The 26,349-nt window shown below is 39.6% G+C and overlaps 1 protein-coding gene across 1 annotated transcript in view; it reads left to right on the forward strand.

Moving 5' to 3' along the window:
* Window positions 1-10,147: 10,147 nt before the first annotated feature.
* LOC110333848 (3-alpha-hydroxysteroid dehydrogenase) overlaps window positions 10,148-26,349 on the forward strand; it is an 18,114-nt gene continuing 1,912 nt past the window's right edge. The window contains exons 1-9 of the mRNA XM_021215594.2: window positions 10,148-10,171; window positions 11,480-11,654; window positions 15,488-15,655; window positions 17,311-17,427; window positions 19,417-19,494; window positions 20,427-20,549; window positions 22,046-22,155; window positions 22,420-22,585; window positions 24,670-24,752. Coding sequence (XP_021071253.1) covers window positions 11,571-11,654; window positions 15,488-15,655; window positions 17,311-17,427; window positions 19,417-19,494; window positions 20,427-20,549; window positions 22,046-22,155; window positions 22,420-22,585; window positions 24,670-24,752 — 929 coding nt within the window. The 5' untranslated portion in view covers window positions 10,148-10,171; window positions 11,480-11,570. The remainder of the gene's footprint in view (window positions 10,172-11,479; window positions 11,655-15,487; window positions 15,656-17,310; window positions 17,428-19,416; window positions 19,495-20,426; window positions 20,550-22,045; window positions 22,156-22,419; window positions 22,586-24,669; window positions 24,753-26,349) is intronic.

Genomic DNA, 26,349 nt, shown 5'->3' on the forward strand with positions numbered 1-26,349 from the left:
AGATCCTTGGACTTCCATTCACAGCTACTACTGAACCATTGTTGGGATTTGGACTGCAGACTGTAAGTCATCAATAAATTCCTTTACTATATAGAGATTATCTGTAAGTTCTGTGACTCTAGAGAACCTTGACTAATACAAGCCTCAACAGAAATTTTCGATATTCTAAAATGTCATTGTAAGTGACTCCTCTAGATCATTTTATAGGTTGTTTGCACTTTGTAACATACAGGTGAGCTTTGAAGATGCTCTGTATGATCCATGGAGTGGTCCATGTAGCTAAACGTTTGGTTTTGAATGGGTGAGTTTATTGCATATACAGCAAGTCAAAGAATAAATAGTGATAGATGGCAAACATGGTTGAATTGTGCATTCTAAATATCCAGAAGTCGTCTCAGAGAATGCTTTTAAAGCAACCAGCCTGAGTTCTCAATAGAGGGTCCTGAGCAAAGCAAAGACTCCACTCAGGTGAGGCTTCTAGGCAACAGGGTAAATTAGCAGCAAGAAGGTAATGTTATTAAATTGGAGGCTTGCAAACATCCTGCAAAAACCACCTGGGAATTCAAGGCAGTCAACTGGCGTTCCAAATAGAGAGTCCTGAGCAGAGGAGAGTGGCCAATTCCCTTGGGTGAGGATTCCTGCTAGAACAAATGGTCAAGATAGAGATTGCATTATCAAAATGGGTGCTTACAACATCCAGCAGAAACCAACTGGGGGATAATAAGAGCCACCAGTGATTGGTGGTGAGGAATTAAAGTCAAATTCAAGACTCAACAGAACCAGGAGACTCCAGGCTCTGCTGCTTAACAGAGAAGTGTATCTTCACTAGCATTCTCTGAAACTTTCTTCTGGATAGCTCAGAGTTCAAAGCTTAGAGAGAGAAACAATGAAAACCATCCAGAGTATTTCTCATGACTACATGAACTCAGGCGACAGAAGGTCTGTTGGCTGGAAGGGGGCTGTTTGTACAACGTCCTTGAGTATGCTAAGCAGTACAGTTGAGGATGGGAGGGGACATATCTTGCCCTTGGCATTCCTTGGCAGGTTCAGGCATTCTTCCCATGGGAGTAAACAAAGTTCTATGGGAACTGGAGTTCACACAGCAGGACGGTATGTCAAAGTCTGTTTTATGCAGGTCACAGGGGAAGCTGAGGTAGTTCCTATGGCTGAGCTGGCTTCTCTTTCCTACTACAGGCACTTTTGTATTATGGAAACCTCTAGTTGTCCTCAAAGGCATGATGTTTTCACTCTTGGGTTCTTTCATTGCTTTTTTTCTTTCCCTGTAAGAGTTTGGTAGAGGGTGGTAGTGGTGGTGATGGTGGTGCAATGACCATAAACAAGGGGTCTTAGAAGATAGGTTGAGACAAAATACATTGGGTCTTAAATGAGGGGATGGACAACTCTGCTTCCGGAGCCAGCTTCTCAGTGAGCTCAAACAACACATGATAACTTTTCAATATAATGCCATTACAGAAGACATGCCTGATTTTCAGAATAGGTGTGGAACAAATGCCCCACTATAGGCCTCAGAAGAACAATTTCTTCTGAGGTTCATAACATGTAGTCAGACTCAGCACCAACCCCATTTCAAAACTGGCCATGTTGGGGCTGTAGCTCAGTTGGTGCAATGCTTCCCTAGCATGCATAAAGCTCTCACTCTGACCCCCAGCGCTACATAAAAGCAGGCACAGTAGCCTGCGAGGTGGAAACAGGGGGAACAGAAGTTTAAAGGCATCCTCTATTATTCAATAAGTTCAAAGTAACACCGAAAACATGTGACTGTCTAAAAATCAAAGTTGCATCATTGTGGATTCACTTTAAAACATCTCCTCATGACCTATGGTCAAAGTAAGTGTCTTTTTAGGGCTAACCTGCCCATCCGCCACAGAGACCAGACTAATTATGGCTCATGATACATTAAGAGGCCCAGGAAAATGTTTTCTCATTAATGTATATCAAAATAAAAAGAAATAAAAGAGAATTCAACAATAATGGACACACAATATTTCAAGCCTATTCTAACTTTGTCTATACCAAAGCAGTATAACATGTACTTCAAATAATCTTTGTGGAAGATGGACTCTCAAAGATGACATGTATAAGCTTCCTCCTCTCTCTGACCAATGGCATTTGCCCTGCGACAGTCCTTTTCCCAGACACACCCTTTGTTCCCAAACATTCCTCAGCTTTTCCCCCAATCACATGCCCATTTCCTTATCTACATACTCAGTTACTAACTTGAAATATAGAAAATCATGAAGTGGGACTAATAGGAGGACTCAGTGGGTAGAGGAGCTTGTCATGCAAACTCGAGAACTTGAGTTCAATTTCCGGAAAGTGGAAGGAGAGAACTGACTCTACAGAGCTGTGCTTTGACTTCCATATGCCTGTCTCGGCACAGATATGTTAACAACAACAACAACAACAACAACAACAACAACAAAACACACACACACACACACACACACACAAATGCACACACACACACATATATATATATATATATTTTAAGATTTATTTATTTTATTTATATGAGTACACTGTAGGTGTCTTCAGACATACACCTGAAGAGAGCACCAGATCCCATTACAGATGGCTGCAAGCCACCATGTGGTTGCTGGGAATTGAACTCAAATATTTCAAATGGTTTTCATTGACCTCTGGAAGAGCAGTCAGTGCTCTTAACCAACTGAGCCATTTCTCCAGCCCACAACAACACAATTTTAAAAAGAAAGAAATCAGTTGATCCACAACCTTAGTCACAGATATATCCTGTTGCATTTAGCCAGATAGTGTCTACTGAAGTTTCAAGGGGTCCTCAAATATTGGACACCCATCATTTTGTCTATCAGAAGTGTGAATAGTGAACGAACAAATATTTCTTTTTCTCTTTCAGTGCGATGGATCACCCTTACTATCCATTTTTGGAAGAATATTGAATATGAGCTGCTAAACATTTTGGAGACTTTCCTCCCTCCAGGCAGTGTATAGCTGTGTTTGGCTAGGAAGCAGTATCCCTGTTGCTTTGTGCCTGTCTAATATCACAAAACTACAAATCACAAGTGAGGCCATTTGTTTTCCCTGGTGATTAAAAAAATGACAGAAAATTACAGAGGATTTACAAAATAAAAGGAAATATTTGATGTAGTTCCCTTGATTTTTATGCAAGTTTCATGTGTACATTTTTATTTACAAAAACTAAAATAAATTTCAACAATTGGACTGTATACTTTGTGAATGTATTTTCTTCACATTTTTGAGCAATATTCAAGAATTTTAGAGCACTTTTCTGATTGTAAAGAAATGGATATTATCAACTTATTTTATTTTATTTTTTTATTTATCAAAGCAGGTTTGGATAATTTTATTAGTTGGAAGTGGCATAAATTCTTTTATTTTTTTTTTTCTAGTTAAACTTTGTTGAAGTTTTATTTTATTTTTTTTTGAACCTTCTGTTTTGATTTTCAGGCATTGTTTTTGTAATAAGCCAGGAAAATATAAAAATGTTTTTGAGTATGTAAATTTACTGGAATAAGTGGGTTATGAACAATATAAAATCAGAAGCATTAAACGAGAAATGGGGAAGGGGGTGACTGTGCTGGAGAGGGCTGAGAGTTTGAGTGTGGACTGCTTTGTTGTTTGGTTCACAGCACCCATGTTGGCACGATCCAAGTGTAACTCCAGCTCTAGAACACCCGAGTATATCTGTTGTCCTCTGTGGGCACACACAATCATGTGAACCTACCTGCCCCCATCTTAGTCAGGGTTTCTATTCTTGCACAAAACATCATGGCCAAGAAGCAAGTTGAGGATGAAAAATTTTATTCAGCTTATACTTTCACATTGCTGTTGACCACCAAAGGAAGTCAGGACAGGAACTTACACAGGGCAGGGACTTGGACACAGGAGCTGATGCAGAGGCCATGGAGGAGTACTGCTTACTGGCTTGCTTCTCCTGGCTTGCTCAGCCTGCTTTCTTTTAGAACCCAGGACTACAAGCCCAGGGATGGCACCACTCACAATGGACCTCCCACCCTTCATCACTAATGAAGAAAATGCCTTACAGCTGGATCTCATGCAGGCATTTCCTCAAGGGAGGCTCCTTTTTCTGTGGTAACTCCAGATTGTGTCCAGTTGACACACAAAACCAGCCAGGACATCCCCCACCCCAAACATCCACATAATTAAAAAGTACAAATAACACTTAAAAAAGACACAGAGAGAAATCAGTAGGTATCTATTGGAAGTAGTTCTGCCTGGCCTCTTACATATTTTTCTTTAAAATATTTACTTCTTGAGGTTTTATTTGTTTTTGTTTTTCTTTTGATGCGTTTACTTTGTTCTTTGTATTTACTTATTTTTCTGTTTGTGTTCCTTTTTTAAAATCAGGTTTGTTTGTTTGTTTGTTTTTGAGAATTTTGTATGTGTTGTGTTGAGACTTACCAATCCCCCTAGTTCTTCTCATATCCATTCCTCTTTCCCTACCCATACAACTTTGTGATCTAAAATTAACAAACCAAACCAAACCAAAACCAAGCAAAACAACGTTCAAGATCAATTTGTACTGCCAAAATAAACTTGGATGTGTTGTCTCCTACTGGACTGGGGTCAACTTCCAAGGGGGTATATATGTAGAGGAAACTGAAGTACCCTTTCCTAATAATAACAATTGGCTTGTGTTCTACGCATAGGGGTAGGACTCTGTGACTCACTACCTGCTAGGACTTCATAGGTCACTCTACATTTGACAAGCAGAGGGACCAACTGGCCTTCATTCTACACCAGTTGTTCAAGAAGTTTCTATAGTGAATAGTCATGGCATGTAGAGACAGTAGCTCCCCTCAAGGAAATATGAAGTGTGTCTAATAAAGTAAGCAACAAATGTCCTTGGCTAAAGAGGCAGCTGTGCTTACCATGCCTTGCAAATTATCTGGGTTCCCAATGCTCAAAAGGCTCTTTTTACTCAAGTGCCATTGAATTGCTTCACTTCATGTTCTGGAAACTCGAGATGCAGGAACCAACTCAAAAGGGACCTGACTTTGGCCACAAATATTGTCACAGGTAACAAACTGCTACTTTAACCATGGCAACTCTTATAATGGAAAACATGTAATTCATGTTAGCTTACAGTTTAGAGGTTTAGTCCATTGCTGTCATGGTGGGAAGCATGGAGGTACGCAGGAAGACATGGTACTGCAGAGGTAGCTGGGAGTTTGAGGGTTCTACCTCTGGATGTGCAGGCAGCAGGAATTGATTTAGAACACTAGGCCTAGCTTCAGCATGTGAGACCTCAAAGTGACACACTTCTTCCAACAGGACCACACCTACTACTCTGACAAGACCACACCTCCCAATAGTGCCGGTCCCTATGAGCCTATAAGACCATTTTCATTCAAACTACCACACTAGCCCAGAATGTTCAGGGTTTCTACCACCATGCACAAGACATGTTTGCAAGTCAGATTAAAATCTCAGATCTTTAATATTCTTGATAGTTAATTGGAGAACATGCAGGAGTGGGAAGAATGAATAGTTGTGGAGGAATTAGAATATTAGGTGCTATTTACTTCTTCATTTTCTGAAACAGGTTCTCTCTACAAAGCCCTGGATGTTCTAGAACTTACAATGTAGACCAGGCTGGCCTTAAACGCACCAAGATCTGTCTGCCTCTGCTTCCAGAGTTTAGGGTGTGAGCAATTATGCCTGGTTGTGTTTTATTTTTTTAACACAATATTTTTATTAATTCTTTGGGAATGTGTCAATGCATATCATACACTATGATCATATTTATTCCTTCAACTTTCCCTAATTCCTCCTAGAGCCACACTAGCCTTGCCTAACTTCATGCATTCTTTTTTTTATTTTCTATTAAAAAAATGTTGGAACCCTCTGAGTAGAGTTTGTGCTGCCTATACACTTAGCATGATTCACTTACCCAGGGTCTCACATTAATGAAAACTCCTTGTACCTCCCCAAACCAGCTATCACCTATCAGTAGCTTGTCAGCTAAGGGTTGGCACTATTTTCAATAGGTTGAGCAATGGTGACTCCATTGAAACCCGACTAGGAACAGTAATTATATTCACCAGACCTTAGTGAGTACTTAAGCTTTTGTCTCATGTATCAAGTGGGAAAGGCCTCTATGATATTATGATTTGAAGGCTGCTATCATCCTATTTTATATTACCCACTACTTGGCTCACTCCTTTTATCATGAAGATTTGGATTTCTATTTAGAATACTGTGCCATCACCTTTCATTGTTACTGTAGATAATCCTTGCATCCAGATGTCTTTTTCTCTTTGGAATTCCTCTCTTAATCAGGTGCTTCTTTATTATTTATTTATATTTATTTATTTTTCCTGGACCAACAGCTCAGTTGTATGTCTTATTGCTCAGAGCAAGGGCTACATCATAGCATGTTTACAATCTCATGTTGTATGTGTTAATTTCAGAGGTTGTAGTATATTATTTAGTCCCTAAGTTGCTTTGGAGGGACCTCTGTGGTCATGAAGCATAGTCCATTCATTAAGGAAGTATGCCTGTCTATGCCATATAGTGAAAGTGGGCCACATTGGAATTTTTCATCATTAGAGGAATTTTAATTCTGCAACTTGGCTGTTCTGGCAAGGGATCACATCCAAAGTTATGATATGGCTTGGAGTGCTACACACCCTGGATTATGATGTGACTGGAATACAGACCTGCCCTTAGTACACATCTTTAATCCCTAACAATAAGAGTAAGGTTAGTTTATAAAAGGAAATAGCTATGCTTGAAAGTAACATCTAATTGAGGGGCAGACAAGTGAAAGATCAGAGAAAGCTTTATTATTTATAATAGCCAGAAGCTGGAAAGAACCCAGATGTTCCTCAACAGAGGAATGGATACTGAAAATGTGGTACATTTACACAATGGAGTACTACTCAGCAATTAAAAAAATGAATTCATGAAATTCTTAGGCCAATGGATGTATCTGGAGGATATCATCCTGAGTGAGGTAACCCAATCACAAAAGAACACACATGATATGCACTCACTGATAAGTGGATATTAGCCCAGAAACTTAGAATACCCGAGACACAATTTGCAAAACACATGAAACTCAAGAAGAAGGAAGACCAAAGTGTGGATACTTTGTTCCTTCTTAGAATGGGGAACAAAATACCAATGGAAGGAGTTACAGAGACAAAGTTTGGAGCTGAGATGGAAGGAAGGACCATCCAGAGACTGCCCCACCTGGGGATCCATCCCATATACAACCACCAAACCCAGACACTATCGCATATGCCAGAAAGATTTTGCTGACAGGACTATGATATAGCTTTCTCTTGTGAGGCTATGCCAGTGCCTGGCAAATACAGAAGTGGATGCTCACAGTCATCTGTTAGATAGGACACAGGGCCCCCAATGAAGGAGCTAAAGAAAGTACCCAAGGAGCTAAAGGGGTCTGCAACCCAGTAGGAGGAACAACAATATGAACTAACCAGTACCCCCTAGAGCTTGTATCTCTAGTTGGATATGTAGCAGACAATGGCCTAGTTGACCATACATGGGAGGAAAGGCCCTTGATCTTGCGAAGATCATATGCCCCAGTACAGGGGAATGCCAGGGCAGGAAGCAGGAGTGGGTGGGTTGGGGAGCAGGGTGGTGCTTTGGGTATAGCATTTGAAATGTAAATGAAAAAAATATCTAATAAAAATATATATAAAGAAAATGAGACAGAGATAGAATATGCCCAACTCTCACAAGAACAGACAGGAAAGAGAGGCGACTCAAGAGAATGGGGAGAGAGAGAGAGAGAGAGAGAGAGAGAGAGAGAGAGAGAGAGAGAGAGAGAGAGAATGAACTATTACTGGAATAGTTTTACAAAAACAAGTTGCAGGTAAAAACAGAACAAGCCAGAGAAGAAGAAGGAGCTGAAGATTAGAACAGATTGCCAGAGTTAGTTTGAGGTGAAGCAGAGCAATTCAATAAGAAGCTGAGAGAAGGCAGTTTGAATCAGTCATCTTGGAGAGGAGTTTGGGCCAGAATAGCTGAGTTGAACCAGCTAGCCAGAGTTCAGAAAGAGCTAGAAAGAGTGAGCTGACTTAGCAGTAAGCCTCTCAGATGACAATTACATCAAGTGAATAAAAGATACTTTATACCTCATAGGCATGTTACCTTTAGATGAATCAACTTAGTTGTGTATCTTTTTCTTCACTTTAGGAACAAGGCAGCTGTTAGTGTAGCAAGAAAGCCTGCCAACACCACCAAGGGAATGGATCACTGTACCAGTGAGGGTGATCTGAGGGTGCTCCACACAGTTTATGTATCATTACCCACAGAAGCAATAATGAAAACTCAGCTCTATTACTGTACCCCCAGAGCTCCTTAGAACTAAACCATCAATCAAAGAAAACACATGATGGAACTTGTGGCTCTAGCTGTATATGTAGCAGAGGATGTCCTAGTCAGTCATCAATGGGAGGAGAGGCCCTTGGTCCTGTGAAGGTTCTATGCACCAGTATAGTGGAAGGCCAGGACTGGGAATAAGAGTGGGTGGGTTGGGGATCAGGGGAAGGGGGGAGGGGATAGGGGATTTTTGGAGGGGAAACTAGGAAAGGGGATAACATTTGAAATGTAAATAAAGAAAATATCTAATAAAAATATTTTAAGAAATGCTGTATTGTGGACTGGAGAGATGGCTCAATGGATAAGCAGATTAGTTGCTCTTCCAGAAGACCCATGTTCATTTCCAAGCACCCACATGGCAACTCAAAGCTGTCTGTAATTCCAGTTCCAAGTGATCTGACACCCTCACCCAGATAAACACATAGGCAGAACACCCATGCACATGAAATGAAACTAAAAATGTAAAATATGCTGTATTGTTATTTTAGATTGTTTTCCCTTCTCTGAGTGGAACAGAGAAAGAAGTCTTGAAGAGAAGGCTGGTTACTAATAAGATCCTTATTTAAAAGTAGAAGAGATAATCTTCCTAACTTCTATGGGAATCTCAGTATCAAATATGGGAAAAATGGAAAAAATATAACAGAAGGAAAAGGAAACTATTAACAAGGTGAAGGAAAAGCCTATGGAATATATGGGAATCTTTGCCAGCTATTCATCTTCCAAAGCATGAGTATCTAGAACACTTAAAAAGCTGAAAAATCAATAATCAAAGTAATAATTTATCTGACCATGAATGGAAAAGTAAATAGCTCTAGAATGTCTAAAAAATAATATACAAATATTCACTGTTTATAGCAATCAAGAAAACGCTAATCAAAGCTAGAGATTCTGTCCTACCAATCAGATGGCTGACATCAAGAAAAGCAAGAACCAACAAATGTTGTTGAGGAAGGGAGATGGTGGGGTTCTTCAACATGGCTGGTAAGAATGTAAGTTACTTCAGCCATTATGGAAATCAGCATGAACTTAGGATCAGAAAACTAAAAAAAGGAATTTCCTTTTGGTCCAGCTATTCTGCTCCTCGTATAGATGCAAAAGAATCCAAGTCAGTATGGTAATAGCATCTATATGTTTTAGTTAGGGTTTACTGCTGTGAGCAGACACCATGACCAAGGCAACTCTTATAAAGGACAACATTTAATTGGGGTTGACTTACAGGTTCAGAGGTTCAGTCCATTATAATCAAGGTGAGAACATGGCATCATGGTTCAGGAGTTGCCGAGAGTTCTTTATTTTCATCTGAAGGCTACTAGCAGAATACTGACTTCTAGGCAGCTAGGATGAGGGTCTTAAAGCTTATGCCCACAGTGACACACCTACTCCAACAGGGCCTCCTCCAACACCTTCTAATAGTGCCACTCCCTGGGACACTATTATATTATACTTCCATTATAGTATACATCCGTGCTTCTTAAAAGTGCTATTCACCGTGTTCAAGATATGGAAACAGCCTAGGTGCCAATCAATGGATAAATGGGTCAAGCCATGTGGTATCTATTTAAGATGGTGTTTTGCTGTGGTTGGCTCTGTGCTGCTTGTATTTTATGTTAATTCTGTTCTCCTGGGAGAGGCTGCCTGGAATGAGGTGGCTTCTTGTGAACCAGTCTCCTAGTGAATAAAGGAGCCAATCACTGGGCAAGTAGGCGGGACTTCTGGGTTGGATGGACAAAAACAGGTGGCAGGAGAGAGGCCCTATTTGGAATGGGACAGCAGACAGGTAAGATGTAGATGCTAGAGTTTCCTGGTATCATGGCAAATCCACAAGGATTTGCCACCAGAGGAATTGGACTTTTTTTTAAAGATGTATTTATTGTTATAAATAAGTACACTGTAGCTGTCTTGAGATGCACCAGAAAAGGGCATCAGATCTTACAGGTGATTGTGAGTCACCATGTGGTTGCTATGATTTGAACTTAGAACCTTCAGAAGAACAGTCAGTGCTCTTACCTGCTGAGCCATATCTCCACCCCGTAATTGGATTTTACTTTTTTTTTTTTTTTTTTTTTTTTTTTTTTTAGGGTTTCTCTGTGTAGCCCTGGCTGTCCTGGAACTCACTCTGTAGACCAGGCTGGCTAGCTTACAAGATTAGGTTTTAGTTGTTGCGACCAGAGATTGAGTTACCATTGTTTCTGAACTGAGTTTTTGTTGTGTTTTCCTTCACTTGGTGGCTCATCTGGGTTCAAGAGAGAAAGGTATGGTGGCAAATCATGGGATTGCCAGATGTGCACCACAAAGGCAGTGGGGGATTTGAAGCATGGGGTTGGCGTGGTAGCAACTGCCAGTGGGAACCCAGAGAGCTGGGTGAAGAGATTGTGGAGTTCTGAGTCAGTCTCCACAAGATAAAAACAGACTGGTCATTGCCCACCAGTGCATGGTTGGCCAGGCCACCGAGGCAGAGGCATAAGAGTAGGAATATGCCAGTTTGTTTTTTTAAATATTTCCTGCAACAGAGTTTTATTTAGGACAGACAAAATCATATCATTTGCATCAAAATGGATGGAGCCAGGTGAAAATCATCTTGTTAAACACAAAATCCCCAACTCAGAAAGGCAAATAGCTTGTGTGTTCCCCACAGATGGTGTTTGGTCTTTGAAAAAAGACACAAAAGGAGAAGGGAGACTATTTAGGGGGCCAGAGAGAGAACAGAAGAGGCAGTGGGGGAGTTAAACTTGATCAAGAAACATTGTGTCTGGGTGGAAATGTCACAATGAGACTTTCACTGTTTAGAAAGTAAAGAAGAAGAAATACTCTTTTCAAATGAAAACCAGAGTCCAGGAGCTGAAGTTACTTTCTAGGTAACCTGTGATTGATTACTGTCCATCAGTTTCCCCTTAAACATTTACATAAGTAAATATGGATTGTGAACAGAACCTTTTCTTCTACAAGAAATTCATGGTTTCATTTTCATGCTCTCTTGATTTATTGGAGTTTACTCTCATACACATGCAGACAGCCTCCAGTTTTTGTCTCTGTGGACTATTGCTTTAAGCTGGCTCCTCCCACATACCATTGTTTAACTTTCCAGGAGATATTTAAGGAGCTGTAGCAATTTTCCTGGCTTTTATCCTGTGTAAACAGAAGTCTCAAGATCCGCTTGGTTGCATGCGTAACAAGCCATGAGTTCTGCATCTCAGCGTGTGGTACTAAATGATGGTCACTTCATTCCTGCACTGGGGTTTGGAACCACTGTGCCTGATAAGGTAACAATTGTGTCTCGGGCTTAAGGGTTTATAGGAGAAGAGATCAAGGATGTGCTTTTAGATTTGCTCCTGTTTGACTCAGCCTCACATTAGACATCAGGTCTGCAGAATAGAGCTTTTCGTAGAGGAGTCAGACTTGTTACTGTTCCTTGGAGACTTACCATGTGGACAATATTGTTTATTCTGGGCTCTGTTTCTCCTTTCGTTTCAGTCTATTTTATAGTAAATGAAATATCAATCAGTGCTACTGCTGTGCGATGAATTGATTACAAAATGGATTTTTTTGTTTGTTTGTTTCAGTGCTTCAAATAACTACTCCTCTCAGGTAGACAGAAGCCAGAAAACAAATTTGATGGTAGAACTTAACTGGAGTTTATGACAAATGATCGGATGAAGAGAGGGGCTGAGTCCACAGCACAAATTTCAGACCTGCACTGAAGAAGAATTTCTTTCCTACTCTCACTTTAGAAGCATTTACCTAAAAAAGAAAATAGAACACTATTTTTGGGGTTAATTATACTTTAACAAAGCAACTCTAAATCCTTGCTCCATGTTCCTGTTCATGACATTTGAATCAAAATACAGGTTTTCCTGGGAAAAAATTTCCATTCTGATCTAGTCCTCTGGTTACTTACTCAGTGAGTGGCAAAGACTGGCACTTTAAGCTTGAGTATCAATTTTCTCATGCAGAAGACATGATCATAGAGATACTTTGACCTCTTCTGATAGGAATTTTTACTAAGCATACATACTTGAAAGAGAGGTAAGAAGCAAAGATACCACAGCAGCTCTAATTTCAGTAAATCCGTAGGGGTCAGTACAGTTTAGAGAAGGGCAGGGCTGCGCTGTGTAAACTGGAACTCTGTTTGAGCTCAGTGGTTAAGAGCACTGGCTCCTCTTTAAGAGGAACTGGGTTCAAGTCCAGGAACCCACATGGAGGCTTACAACTGTCTGTAACTCCAGGTCCAGGAGATTCAAAATCCTCTCCTTGTCTCTGCTGACAGCAGGCAACACAGACATGCAGGCTGGCAAAACACATAAGATAAAATAATGTTTGTAAATGGAAAACTAAATTATACTATTTTAAGTCGATTGAATACATTAGAGAAAACAATTCCTGAAACATTTTGTAGGGTCTTTGATGAATTGAGTTTGATTGATCCCTGGAATCACGTAGCAGAGAGAGCTTCCTTAGGCATTCAGATAACACACACACACACACACACACACACACACACACACACACACGTATGTGCACAAATAAAATATTACAAAAATTTTATAACTCATCTTCATTCTTGTTATTGTCTTTGTTGGTAAGATGAATCAGACCCAGGTTGTATTGAAAATAGACTCATTTTTGTTTTATTTTCCACAAGTCAAACTTCTTAAAATTATATGTGTAAACATATGTGTAAATTAGGCATATAGAACAACATCTAAGTACTGAATTTTTACTATTAACTGAAAAACAACAATTTCAACAACAAAAAGCGATGGTGAAGTTAAAACTGCTGCACAAAACCAAGGGTATTAGAGACAACTTTATCCAGTAAGAGAATGTGTGCTTTATTCCGAAGAATGTTGTCTCTCACAATAGAACCAGAGCAAATATTTATGTAAATAGGTATCTCCTTGTGACATTTGCCAGTTCATGTAACTTTCTAGTAATTCACAGCATTATTATTTCCTTTTATTTGTATTAAATGCATTTTGAGTTCCGTATAGTTTTAAGATAGCATAATAATTGCCCATATTTTGAAAGATGTATTTTAATTTCAATGTGTGAATGTATGTATGCCTGTGTGTGAGTATGGACATATGACCCGAGACCAGAAGAAGGCATGGTATCCCATAGAATTGGAGTTACAGACAGTTGTGAGTCATCTGACATAGGTGCAAGGAAACCAGGTTAAGGAGTTAATGAGATGCAGCCCCATATTTTCTGAATTGTACAAATGCATGTGCAGGTCAAATTACCATGTGACATAGCATCTGCCAGTATCCAGCTATTCCTGTATTGCTAAGCTGCTCAGAGTCAATAAATAAAACAATAGCGGTCAAGTTTGAACATAATTCAATTTTTAGGCTCTACTAACAATGATCTAATACAAAAGATACATTGGAAATGACTTCTAACCACACTTCATCATGAAACCAATGATAAAAATGCACGTTGGTGCATCACTCAACATAACAAGATGCTTTATAAATTTAGTTCTTGTTTATGTTAGTCATGCATGAGATAGGTTTTCAACAAACTGTGAATGCAAAACACTGAAGAATGTTGTTAGCTCCCCCAACCTTTTTCTCTGATCCTGAATCAATAGACAGAGGACTCTGACCGTGACTGAAAGGTTTGAGCTTTCCGAGTAAAGGGACATTTTGTTAAGCATTGTTATCAAATTGACTTCAATGCATGTTGATTTTATGAGCAGCTATGGTTATTTTATTATCCTTTTACAACTTATTCTACATGGAAGAGACTAGGGTTAGAATGCAGTACACTGACATCAAGTGTCAATGGTCACTTGTACTTGTTGATGTAGATGTAATTGGAGAATGACCTTTGTATGCTTTATGGAATTTAAAATAATTACAACTGGAAAAAGAGATGGGGGCAGGCTATAAGATGTTATATAACCTTTGTAATTTCATTGAAAACCATCTGAAATTCTTATATAGAATAGTTTCCGGCTTTTTCTTTATGATACCTCTGTGTGCGTGTGTGTATGTGTGTACGTACATGCACACTCATGTGGGTATATGCATGAGGAGGCCAGAGATCAACCTTGAATGTTGTTCTCTTGATGTTGTACACATTGTTTATTTGGGGCAGAATCTTTCACTGGCCTGGAACTCATGAGGCAGGATAAATTGCCTGATAGATCTGTCTGCCTCTGCTTCTTCAGTGCCTGGATTACAAGCATGAACAGCTACACACAATGTTTTTACATGAATTCTGGGGGTCCATCCCAGGATCTCATCTTGTACAGCAAGCATTTTACCAACATAACCATTTGCCCAGTCCTAAAGCACATTTTAAAACATGTATTTAAATGTGTGTTATTAAAAGCAATAATAAGACACACACAAATATAGGTACGGGCTTTTCAAGGAAAAAAATCGCCCATTACCATCTTCATAATAGCCATATAAACTGTTTAAGTGAAGTTATTATCTTCAGAGGGTTAATTAAAAAAGAGTTCATGGAGTGAGTTCTGAAATGCACATGGCAGGGTCATAGTTGATAAAGGTGAATTTTTCACAGGAATCCATAAAACAGGACATATTACCATATACAAAGTTACAGTCTTGTTTGAGATGCCTAGAAAATATGTTGGAAAAGAAACAATGTCCTATTCAAGGTCATATACATGTCTGGACTTAATCTAATTTTATTGCTATTTTAACATAATAAAGCTGAATATGAATATGCCACCATAGCACATGTTGCTAATTGTTATATCATTCTTGATTTTCAACTGACTCCAGGGTGAGAGTATTATTTTCTTCCTGTATCCCATCCCCATAAGTTGTCCTATATTTCTATACTGCCCCAATTCAGCTTGTGAGTCCTGTGATCAAATGACTGAATCGGGAGATACTGCTCAGAACTGACAATATCAGTAACACAGTGCCCTGGACTGAACGTGTTTGTGGGGATGCTCACCTCTAGGACTGGTTGGAAAAGACCTAGGGGAATTGTAATGAGCTTGTACCTACACATACATAGCAACCCCAAGACAGGAGAAGTTGATTTATTGGAGAACCATTAACTATGTCTGAAATATCTTTTATTAAACAGATACTATTTTTGGTTGCTCCTTTAGGTTCCTAAGGATGAACTTATCAAGGCTATTAAAATAGCTATAGATACTGGATTCCGCCATTTTGACTCAGCTTATTTGTACCAAATAGAAGAGGAAGCAGGCCAGGCCATTAGAAGCAAGATCGAAGATGGCACTGTGAAGAGAGAAGATATATTCTATACTTCAAAGGTATTTTGTCCATGGGATGCTTGTAGGCATATTTAATGTGATAGAACTGAAGAGATAATATGTGTTCAATCACTACCTGTTTCATACATCATGATTAAATGCTACAAGGTTTATTCACACACATTCATGTATTCAAGCTAGTATCAAAAATAGGTAACTATGTCTTTGTTACCCCTGTGGAGTCAGAACGTATGACTTCCAGGTAAGTATACTGTTCTGAGTCTCAGGTGAAAGCAGAGTGAAGCCATCATGAAACGTAGTCAGACGAAACTCAACCATGACCTAATGGTGGTCACTGTCGAGGAACTGAAGGAGAATTTGAGAAGCAACTGTAGCAGGGGATGGTTGGGGATAATGCTCCTGGGTGCCTTTCCTGGGCATTCTGTGGAGCTTCTTTCAAGTTAATTCAGGGAGAGAAACAGTGAAAACCAGAGTTTTTCTCATCACTATCACCAGTCTTGGTCAGAAGACAGATGGTCTTGAGGACAAATGGGGGGTGTTTGCAAATGCCTTTTAGTATGTAGAGTTTCGTTGCTGAGGAGGGGGGAAAAAGGAGGAAACATCTTGCCCGAGGCAATTCTTAGGAAGGTGGAGGAATTTCCCCCCAGGAAAGTAAACAAAGTTCTGTGTGGACACAGTTCACACAGCAGGCTCATAATATCAAAGGCTTTTAGATGCAGGCTACAGGAGACATAGTTTGAATCTTAAAGGGAATAAGAGACAGTTTATTCTGGAGCTGTTCGGAGTAACCATGGCTTAGGAACTTAGATTTAGGTTCAAACTCTATGTTCCAACATAGAAGCAGTTTCATGAAGGTTTTTAATACTTTCACAGAACAAATAAAGTCATAAATCAACGCACATTTAAAACACATTGATGGGTACCCCAGAGAGACAGGTACAGTGAGATGGGGTGTTTTCTGTAGGCCCAAGATACTATTAATGACAGTCTTAGATTTTGGATTGGTGGAAGCTAGTAGTTCCCTAAATTAATATATTCTCAAAGGATTTTTTTTAAAAAAAAATCTATTAGTCACAGGATGTTCTCACACAGAGATGACAAAGAAAGGCTGTTTCAGAGGGCTGCACTAGATAAGATAATTAACATTTGGACATGTAATATTCCAACCTCCCCACAGTGCTGAAGTTCTAAACAGTCAAGCAGTCTGCAGGAGTGTTTGGTCACAAAAGGGATAGCTGAACCGTTGTCAGTTAAGTTCAGCATGCACTCACATGGCTCCGAAATGGTTTTCCTACAACCTTCAGTTATGCATACTGAATGAATACTAGCTCTTCCCTGTGTATTTGAATGGGTGAGTGACTTAGACCAAACTTGTGTGATACTTTGAAAACTGAGCATTATTATTAGAAAAAAAAAAAAAAAACAACTCTTTCTTTTAAATACTCTATTGCATGTTCAATAGGTAACTGACAAAGAGCATAACACGTAATGATGTTCCAGTGATATAGCTCAGTGGTAGGGCATTGAACTACACACTCAGGGAAGTTTATATGTGAAAAACCAAGGAAAAGGATGGAAAGCAGGGAGAGGGTTTCGAAGTGTAGAAAAATGTCTCCATGTTAGATAAAGTGACTCAACCAAAGTGGATGAACTCTGAGGTTTGAGGTTAAAGTGTCACTCTTTAATGTTGGCAGCTCTGGAGCACTTTCCATCGACCAGAACTGGTCCGATCTTGCTTGGAAAAGACACTGAAGAATGCACAACTGGACTATGTTGATCTTTATATTATTCATTTCCCAATGGCTTTGCAGGTGAGCAATTGCTCTGTTTAAAATTATCTCATTAGGTATGCTGGTACAACCAATTGCAATGTAAGATTTTTATTCTTGAGTGAATATGTGGATTATCATTTAAATGACAATCCTAAAGAGTAATCCTTAAGTTCCATTTCCTAATGTTATATTTGAAGTCTTGAATCCATGCTTCCTGCTTGTGAAAGAAAATGATCTAGCTGTCGTCTGCATTAGAAGCTTGGAAAAAAAACTCAATAACTACATTCAAGGATTCAAGGCATAGTTCTGGTTTTGATCCCTATTTGTGTGTGTGTGTGTGTGTGTGTGTGTGTGTGTGTGTGTGTGTACACATGTGTGTTCATGCATATGCAAGTGTACATGTATGTGGTTGCACATTGCATGTGTGTATTTATGCATATGAAAGACTGAACGTAGCCACTAATGCTATTCAGATGCCATCCACAATTTATTTGAGACAAGGTCTTTCATTGGCTTAGAATTCTGAATAGGCTAGACTGACTAGCCAAATTACCCAGGAATCCACCTCTCTCCACCTTCCCAGAGATGGGATTGCAAAGGTGCACCACCACACCTGGGTTTAATTTTTTTTTTTCTCTTTGTTGTTTTACACACGTTTTTGAGTTTAAACTCAGGTCATTTTAGGATTTCATGATAATGCTTTACCCCCTGGGCCATCCCCTCAGGCTGCCTTAGTCTTTGGAAGGTATTTCCATGCAGTTGTGGAGATTAATCTAACTTCCATACATAGGTTTCACACTGAGATTACATCATCTCATTGCTGCGCTCTGAGAGGAGAGCTGGTGGTACACACCCTGGGTGGCTGTCCTCCCTGATTTTAGCTGTCAGTTTGACAGTGCCCAAAGTCATCTGAGGGAGTCACAGTTGGGGAATTGCTCAGATAGCCTTCACTGGAGGCTGAAGTGCCATCCCTCTGTGGGTGATCCTGGCCTGTATAAGGAAGTTAGCTGATGGCATTCCTACATCTTTTATGCTGCAGTTTTGTTGTTGTTGTTTTTGAATCCTGGTCGGTCCTGCCTGCCCCCAATGATGGGTCATGATGGAGAAGTGTAAGACATTAAGTAAAACCCTGCCTTCTCCAGTTGTTTTCAGTCACGGTGTTTGTCTCAGAAACGTAATGCAAACTAGAACATCTGGTTTTCATACTACCAGCTCTTGGAGATTTGGCGAATATTTCTTTTCATAGCTTCATAGTGGAGTTTTGTAGATGGCACTTGGCCCATAATAATTGTGTTATGCAGAACTCTTGCTATAAAATTATCAAAACCGTAAGCTAGATTGATTGTGCAATGGAAGTGATTATGTTACATAACTGGGAAGTCCACAACGACTACGTTTAGAGGCATGAAGTAGTTTCGGCTTCAGAAATATGTTCTCTGTCTCGTAGTTCTACATCATGGTTATTTAGTTTGGGGGCTATCATTTGCTATTGGTAGAAAATATGGACTTGCAGCAATTCAAGAGTCATGGTTAATAAAACCTGAGATCTATTCTGGCTTTGTAATACCCACATTAATCCTGAAAAGAAAGTCTGACTGATGTCCCAGTTTAATTGTGCATGCCTTTATACAATCATATATATGTACTGGGATAAGGAATTGTTTTTCTTGTCATGAACATAATTCATTATTACAAGATATAGTGTCTATATAATTACCTGATTTACCAAAAAGATAGAGACATTTTCCTATAGGGAAATATAGAGGCTGAAAGAATAACAAAAAAAATCATACAAGACACCATTAAGACATGAGAGAAATGCATTTCTAATCTTATTAAAAGTATAAAATATTAGAGCATGCCGATCTTTAAAGAGTGGTCCCTTGTCACTCCAAATGCAAAATATCCAAAATAATCTCCTACTTACTCAGTAAGGCTTCCTAGGCCAGACTTTGAAGGACTTGACAGTGTGGCTAAGTATGGTAACTTAACTTCAGAGATGTCTCTAAATGAAAGATTCTATTCCAGCCTGGAGATAACCTATTTCCCCGAGACGAACATGGAAAATTGTTGGCTGAAGCAGTGGATCTCTGTGACACATGGGAGGTGAGTCCTTGGAGGAAAGAGCACAGAAGGGGGCACTGGGAGAGAGAGTCAGGGGCGACAGCCACCTGCGAGAATGGAATGTACCTTGCTCGATCTAGAATTGCATAATTTCAAAAGTGGTGCTATGTTGGGATTTCTTGTTGGAAATACTAGGGGAGAAGAACTGAGCTTAGGAGTCTCTTTCCAATCACATATTGAAATGTGAGCTATTTCTTTTGTATTTGATATATTTTTAAAATTTATTACTATTATTTATTTACACTCCAAATTTTATTCCCTTACCGGTCCACCCTCCGACTGTTCCACACCTCATACCTCCTCCCTGACCCATGTCTCCACGAGGATGTCCCCACCCCCTACCCACACCTAACCAGACCTCTAAACTCCCTGGGACGACTAGTCTCTTGAGGATTAGGTGCATCTTCTCTGACTGAACCCAGACATGGCAGTCCTCTGCTGTATATATGTTGGGGGCCTCATATCAGCTGGTGTATGCTGCCTGGTTGGTGATCTAGCGTCTGAGAGATCTTGGGGGTTCAGATTAATTGAACTGCAGGTCCTCCTACAGGGTCACATTCCTCCTCAGCTTCTTCCAGCTTTTCCCTAATTCAACCACAGGGGTCAGCAGCTTCTGTCCATTGGTTGGATGCAGATATCTGCATCTGACTCTTTCAACTGCTTGTTGGGTCTTTTGGAGGGCAGTCATGGTAGGTAACATTTTGTGAGCTCTCCATAGCCTCAATAATAGTGTCAGGCCTTCTTAAGGACACAGGAATTCTTCTTTTGCTTTCTTTTCCTCTGTCCTTTATTTTCTCCTCCAGTCTCCTAAGGGTTAGGTGCATCTTCTCGGACTGAATGCTCCCTTAGCGTTGCTTGAAAGCATCCCCTTTAGCAACTGTCCAATTTAACCTCCACTCTCTCTTTCTCTACAGGCCATGGAAAAGTGTAAAGATGCTGGGCTGGCCAAGTCCATTGGGGTGTCGAACTTTAACCGCAGGCAGCTGGAGACTATCCTGAACAAGCCGGGGCTCAAGTACAAGCCCGTGTGCAACCAGGTGATTCCTTTCCACCTCTTGGCCTTTTATGCCTAAATTTGTTCGTCCTGTACCACTGATTTGTTGTCTAGCCCTGTTCATTTAATTTTCATGGGATAGAAATTCTAAGGATGGAGTCTCTCTTACAGGACATAGAAGTCCCTTCATTACAACTCTGCTTGAGAAAGACAGTGGAATGCTTGGGGCTACCGCCTGGTTGGATATAAAAAATAGAAGAGGGAAATGCTGTCAAAGGTGGCAGCAGTTATAGTGTGCCTTCTGAGAACAAGGTGCTTTTCTTCCCCATCTATGAGATTAGAGTGGAGGAAAAAGGATGCTCTGGAGAGAACTGTATACAGGAGGAAAGGTCCTGGAAATACAGCTTGGGCAGGAAACAGTGATAAAGTCCAAGTAAAGATCAATGGCACAACCATGAATGTTAGATGGCTGTGCCCTTGGTCCTGATGTATCCAACTTCAGTTGTATCATCTGTAGTCATAGCTATGGGGAAATTAACTGGCAGCTATCAAATTCATGCAAATTTGTGAGATATCTTATTTGGTTAGCATGAAGCCATAATGGGGAATTTTGGGCAGAGCACTTTGAGCTGATCGTACTACTGACCATATATACCATAGTCGATTCCTTCCTGAGTTCTAACAGAAAATCAACTGTTCAAACACACATATGCACATATACACAGACAGACAGATACAGATAGATACACACACACACACACACACACACACACACTCTCTCTCTCTCTCTCCAGCACATATATGTAGGTCAGGGGAATGTAGGAATTGGTTGGTTTTCTCTTTCCATCATGTGGGTCACAGGAGTTGAAATCACTTGATGGCAAGTGCTTTAATCTGTTAAGCTGTTGCACCATTATCTGTATAAGATAATGTAAATAGTAATAGTTTGCCTTTGAATACCAATGTTTTGACTAAATCCTTAAACTAAATAAATGGATTTGTGTAGTCTCTTTTCTTCTCTGTATTGTGATGGACTTATGGACTTCTTACATTAATATGAATTCTATCAAATTGGCACGTTGTCTTCACACATGCCATTATGAGCCTTTGGCCAAATTGCCTCTACTGTGATTTACTACAGAAGTTTGCAAGAATCCTTTCCTTGCTCCCGCTCCGGAATCTGCCAAGCCTAAACAAATATGTTTAGTTTAGTAACAATTTTCTAGATCTAACTCTCAACTGACATAGAGGGATAGGTATTTAAATTTTTGAGAAGATCTGAGATGATATCGACTATTAAAAAATTATTTAGCATCTAAGAACTGGCCCATAGAATTGTTTCTTCTCGGGTATATATTAAAAAAAAAAAACTTTCTACAAGAAAGACATATTAAATTCATTTTGTTAAAGTGATTGCTACTAATGTTTTTTTTTTTCACTTCAAATTTCATATTTTACTTTTTAAGAATTTAACTTCTCTTATTTTGGTGTTTCCATTTCGTATAAATACAATGCTTCATATAATCTGTCTTTTATCAGGTAGAATGTCATCTTTATTTAAACCAGAGCAAAATGCTGGACTATTGTAAGTCAAAAGACATCATTGTGGTTTCCTACTGCACACTGGGAAGTTCACGAGACAAAACCTGGTCAGTACCAAAGACGACAGCATAACTCAAGCATCCTTGTTGAAATATGTTTAGTTGTATAACAGTTTCTAGATCTAACTCTCAACGAACTTCGGAGGGATTGGTATTTAAATTTCTGAGACGATCCAAGATGATATTAGCTCTCCTGGCCCAGCAGAGAACAGTTGTATATCTATGGTCTGCACACCTGTTTTGCAAGCCTCCTAACACAAAGGTAATTTGAATTTCAGGAGTTCAGCACTTTTTTTTAACTTTCCCTTCCAGGGTGGACCAGAAAAGTCCAGTTCTCTTAGATGATCCAGTTCTTTGTGCCATGGCAAATAAGTACAAGCAAACACCAGCACTGATTGCCCTTCGTTACCAGTTACAGCGTGGGATTGTGGTCCTGGCCAGGAGCTTCAATGAGAAGCGGATTAGAGAGTTCATGCAGGTGATGACAGAGCTGTAGGCCTTGAAGCATTTGTGGAATATCCTGTCTTAGGGTTACTATTGCTGTCATGAAACATCATGTCCAAACACAATTTATGGTCACAGTTCCTCATCAGAGAAAGTCAGGATAGAAACTCAAAGAGGGCAGGAACATGGAGGCAACAATTGATACAGGGGCCATCAGGGAACACTGTGACTGGATAGTTTCTCATGGTTTCCTCAGCCTGCTTTCTTATAAAACTCAGGACCAACAGCCCAGGGATGGCATCACCCACAATGGTCTAGACCCAATCACTAATTAAGATACATTACATCTGGATAGTATAGAGACATTTTCTCAGGTGAGTTCCCTCCTTTCAGATAATTCTAGCTTGTGTCATGTGTGACATAAGACTAGCCAGTACACATCCTTAACATGGGTCCTCCATTGTTGAGGTAAATCTCCAACCCAAATATGCCCCGGCAATGAAAACACAACTCAATTAATATGAATACATGTTGTGAACCTAGACTGGGTAGATCTACTGCTACACTACCATCTTCCACATCTATGAGACCCCTTAGAACTTGCGGTTTCTCCAGACCATGTGTTTCTGCTTTGCTTTTCTTCTTCCTCCTCCTCCTCTGTGTCCTCTGCCTCTTTCATTTTCTCCTTCTTCTCCCTCTCCTTCCACTTCACCTTCCCTTTTATCTGCCCAATCATCAGCCCTCCTTTATTTTACAAATTAAGGTGGGAAGCAGATTTATAGGAAATCACCTGAGTGCTGACTCATTCCTTGTTCCCAGCCACTCACAGAACAGAATTATCATCAGATATGATTAGCCCTCAGGCTATCCACAACACTCCATAATCTCTCAGAATACTTCTGTGCTTTTCCAGGAGTCAGCTTTTCTTTCCACCATGGATCCCAGGCATTGCATTCAGGGCTTATGGCTTTCACTTGATGAACCATTTTGCTGGCCTGGACTCAATTTTGCCATGTCTGTTCTGTCCACTCTTATATTTCCAAGAGAGTGAGGCTTCTCTACTGATTGGGCTGTTGTCAGTCCTACCTAAACTTTCCTTCAGATAGTTTTCATTTTACTCTTTAGCTAACTAGCTTAGGCTGCACCTTGTTACACAGCACAATTGTTGTGGAGTGGAGTATTCTAAAGATGGCTGCTATTTCCTTTCACCTGTAGGGTTATTTAAAAATCTCTCTCTTTCTCTCCCTCCCTCCATCCTTCCCTCTCTCCCTTCCTCTGTCTCTCGGTCTCTGTCTCTCTCTCTGGACATGGTATGGTACCTGTCCTGGATGTCAGACTGCCCTGGGTGTCAGTTTTCACTTTTCACCTTGATACAGAGTTCCTCTTGTGCATGGCTAACATTGGGTTATCATTGAATATCATAATTTGGTTTCTGTTGCTGGCATAATACCATGACCAAAAGCTACTTGGGAGCAGAAAGGGTTTTTTTTTTTTTTTTTTTTTGGCTTACACTTCAAAGGCACAGTGCATCCTTAATAGTTTTATCAGCTGTTCAGATACTGATTTCCAACATAGTTTATAGTAGTACTATAGATTCATAAGATCATTAGTCTGAATATGTTGGGAGCTAGTGATGATAATTTTCATGTTTAATCTCTCTAATTTAGATAAGATGTTTTGAAGTCAATTCCTATGCTCTTTGCTGATGACTTCACTAGCATTTGATAATTTATAAATTAAACTACATAAAACTAATTTTCTCATTGTATTACTAATGGGATATAGGAGTCTCTGTCCATACATCTTACTAAACTGTATTGTTAAAATTCATTTTTTAAATAATTATTTTCAGTATTCTAAGTTCGTTATCTCTGGTCTCTAGTTTCTCATTGGCTTGTAGTTGTGTGGTTTCAATCTCTTATATAAGAACATGAGTTTATTTCTTTTCCACTTGTTATGCTTTAATGATTTGAATGTTTTGTTTGATATCGTCAAAATATTTGGGACATGTCTCCTGTGTTTTCAATATTGCCACTGCCAACACTGTTGAATTTACTTGAATTTTCCATGTTAGCAATATGTAATATAAAAGTAATAAAATTTCTACTTCTGTGATAGGTTTTTGAATTCCAGTTGGCTTCAGAGGACATGAAAGTCCTGGATGGCTTGCATAGAAATTTAAGATACAATACTGCGAGTTAGTAAGTAACTTTGGTCATTGCACTCCTTCAATTTGCTTTTTGAGTAGTACTGCAATGTGTTCAGTTACCTCAATATTCATAATAAAAAGACTAGTGTGAGTGGGGAATGAGCCTCTCTGGGAGGAGTTCTTACAGATTATCTCTAGAGCTCTGTTTAATAGTGGAACTAGGGTTAGCTTTTCTCACCTGTGCCCCTCTTCACTGTCTCAAGTCACTGAACTTCTGGATAATATAATTCCTTCATGGAAACCAAACCTCTGTGTAGGTTTCTGTCTTCTACAGCTATGTCATGGGACATATACTTTGCCATATAGAAAAACTAAATGTTTCTAAAAGTAAGCTGACAACTGCTCCCTGCCGATCTCAGAATTTTTCTGTTAACCCCATCAAAGGTTTTCAATGCCATTCTCTTTCATATGGAATTGTTTTTTTCTAAGAGTTATTTATTTATTTCATGTATGTGGGTATACTGTTTCTGTCTTCTGGCACACCAGAAAGATGGCATCAAATGCCCATTAGAGATGGTTGTGAGCCATTTAGTGGTTGCTGGGAATTGAACTCAGGACCTCTGGAAGAACAATCAGTGCTCTTAACCACTGAGCTGTCTCTCCAGCCCGACCTCATATGGAATTGTTAATTACACCTTGAAAATTGATGTTTTTAATAGATTCAGGCCTCTCAGTTACTTTTGCTTCACATTTGCTCAGCACTCAAAGCTACATTTGTATGAAAACCAGCTGATCTTTGAGAGGTGAATAGAAACTACTGTTTTACGTTTCAGTCACACAGAGATCTCAGTGCAGAGAACAGAGATATCTTAGATTAGCGAGATAAGAAACCAAAGGAAGATCTTGGGGAGATTCCCACTGTTGGAAAAATTTGAAGCCAACAGATGGTTCCTAGTTTTCCTCCCTGCTGTAAGGTTGTAGGAACTAACCAAAGACATGACCTATAAGTGAGGTTAGGCAGGGGTATTTCTTCTGCTCATGGGAATTTAGATTCACAATAGAATGTATATGAAGTAAGAATAGCCTGATGAAAAATTATATTGCTGAAAAATAGCAGATACAGCAATAATAGTCTTTTGATTTGTACAGAGGACAGATAAGAATTAAGTAGAGACTATAATGCAAAAATATAATGGCAAGCAGAGAGGAATTATTCCTATCTCTTAAGAATGATCATTGTCAGTTATATTTTGTGTCACTAGTAAAGTATGAACATCACAAAATTCCACAGTATGCTTCTGGAGTAAGGAACTCAAAATTCTTAAACTGGGCAAGGTGGTACACAACTGTAACCGTAAGAATGGGTGGTGGAGACAAGATAAGCTCAAGATCATTGTCAGCTATGTATGAGTTTGAGGCCAGCCTGTGTTATGTGAGACCCTGTCTTAGTCAAGGTTTCTATTCCTGCACAAACATCATGACCAAAAAGCAAGTTGGGGAGGAAAGGGTTTATTCAGCTTACACTTCCATACTGCTGTTCATCGCCAAAGGAAGTCAGGACTAGAACTCAAGCAGGTCAGAAAGCAGGAGCTGATGCAGAAGCCATGGAGGGATATTCTTTACTGCCTTGCTTCCACTGGCTTGTTCAG

The sequence above is a fragment of the Mus pahari genome, chromosome 16 (genome assembly GCF_900095145.1).
Source record: "Mus pahari chromosome 16, PAHARI_EIJ_v1.1, whole genome shotgun sequence".
NCBI classification, from domain to species: domain Eukaryota; kingdom Metazoa; phylum Chordata; class Mammalia; order Rodentia; family Muridae; genus Mus; species Mus pahari.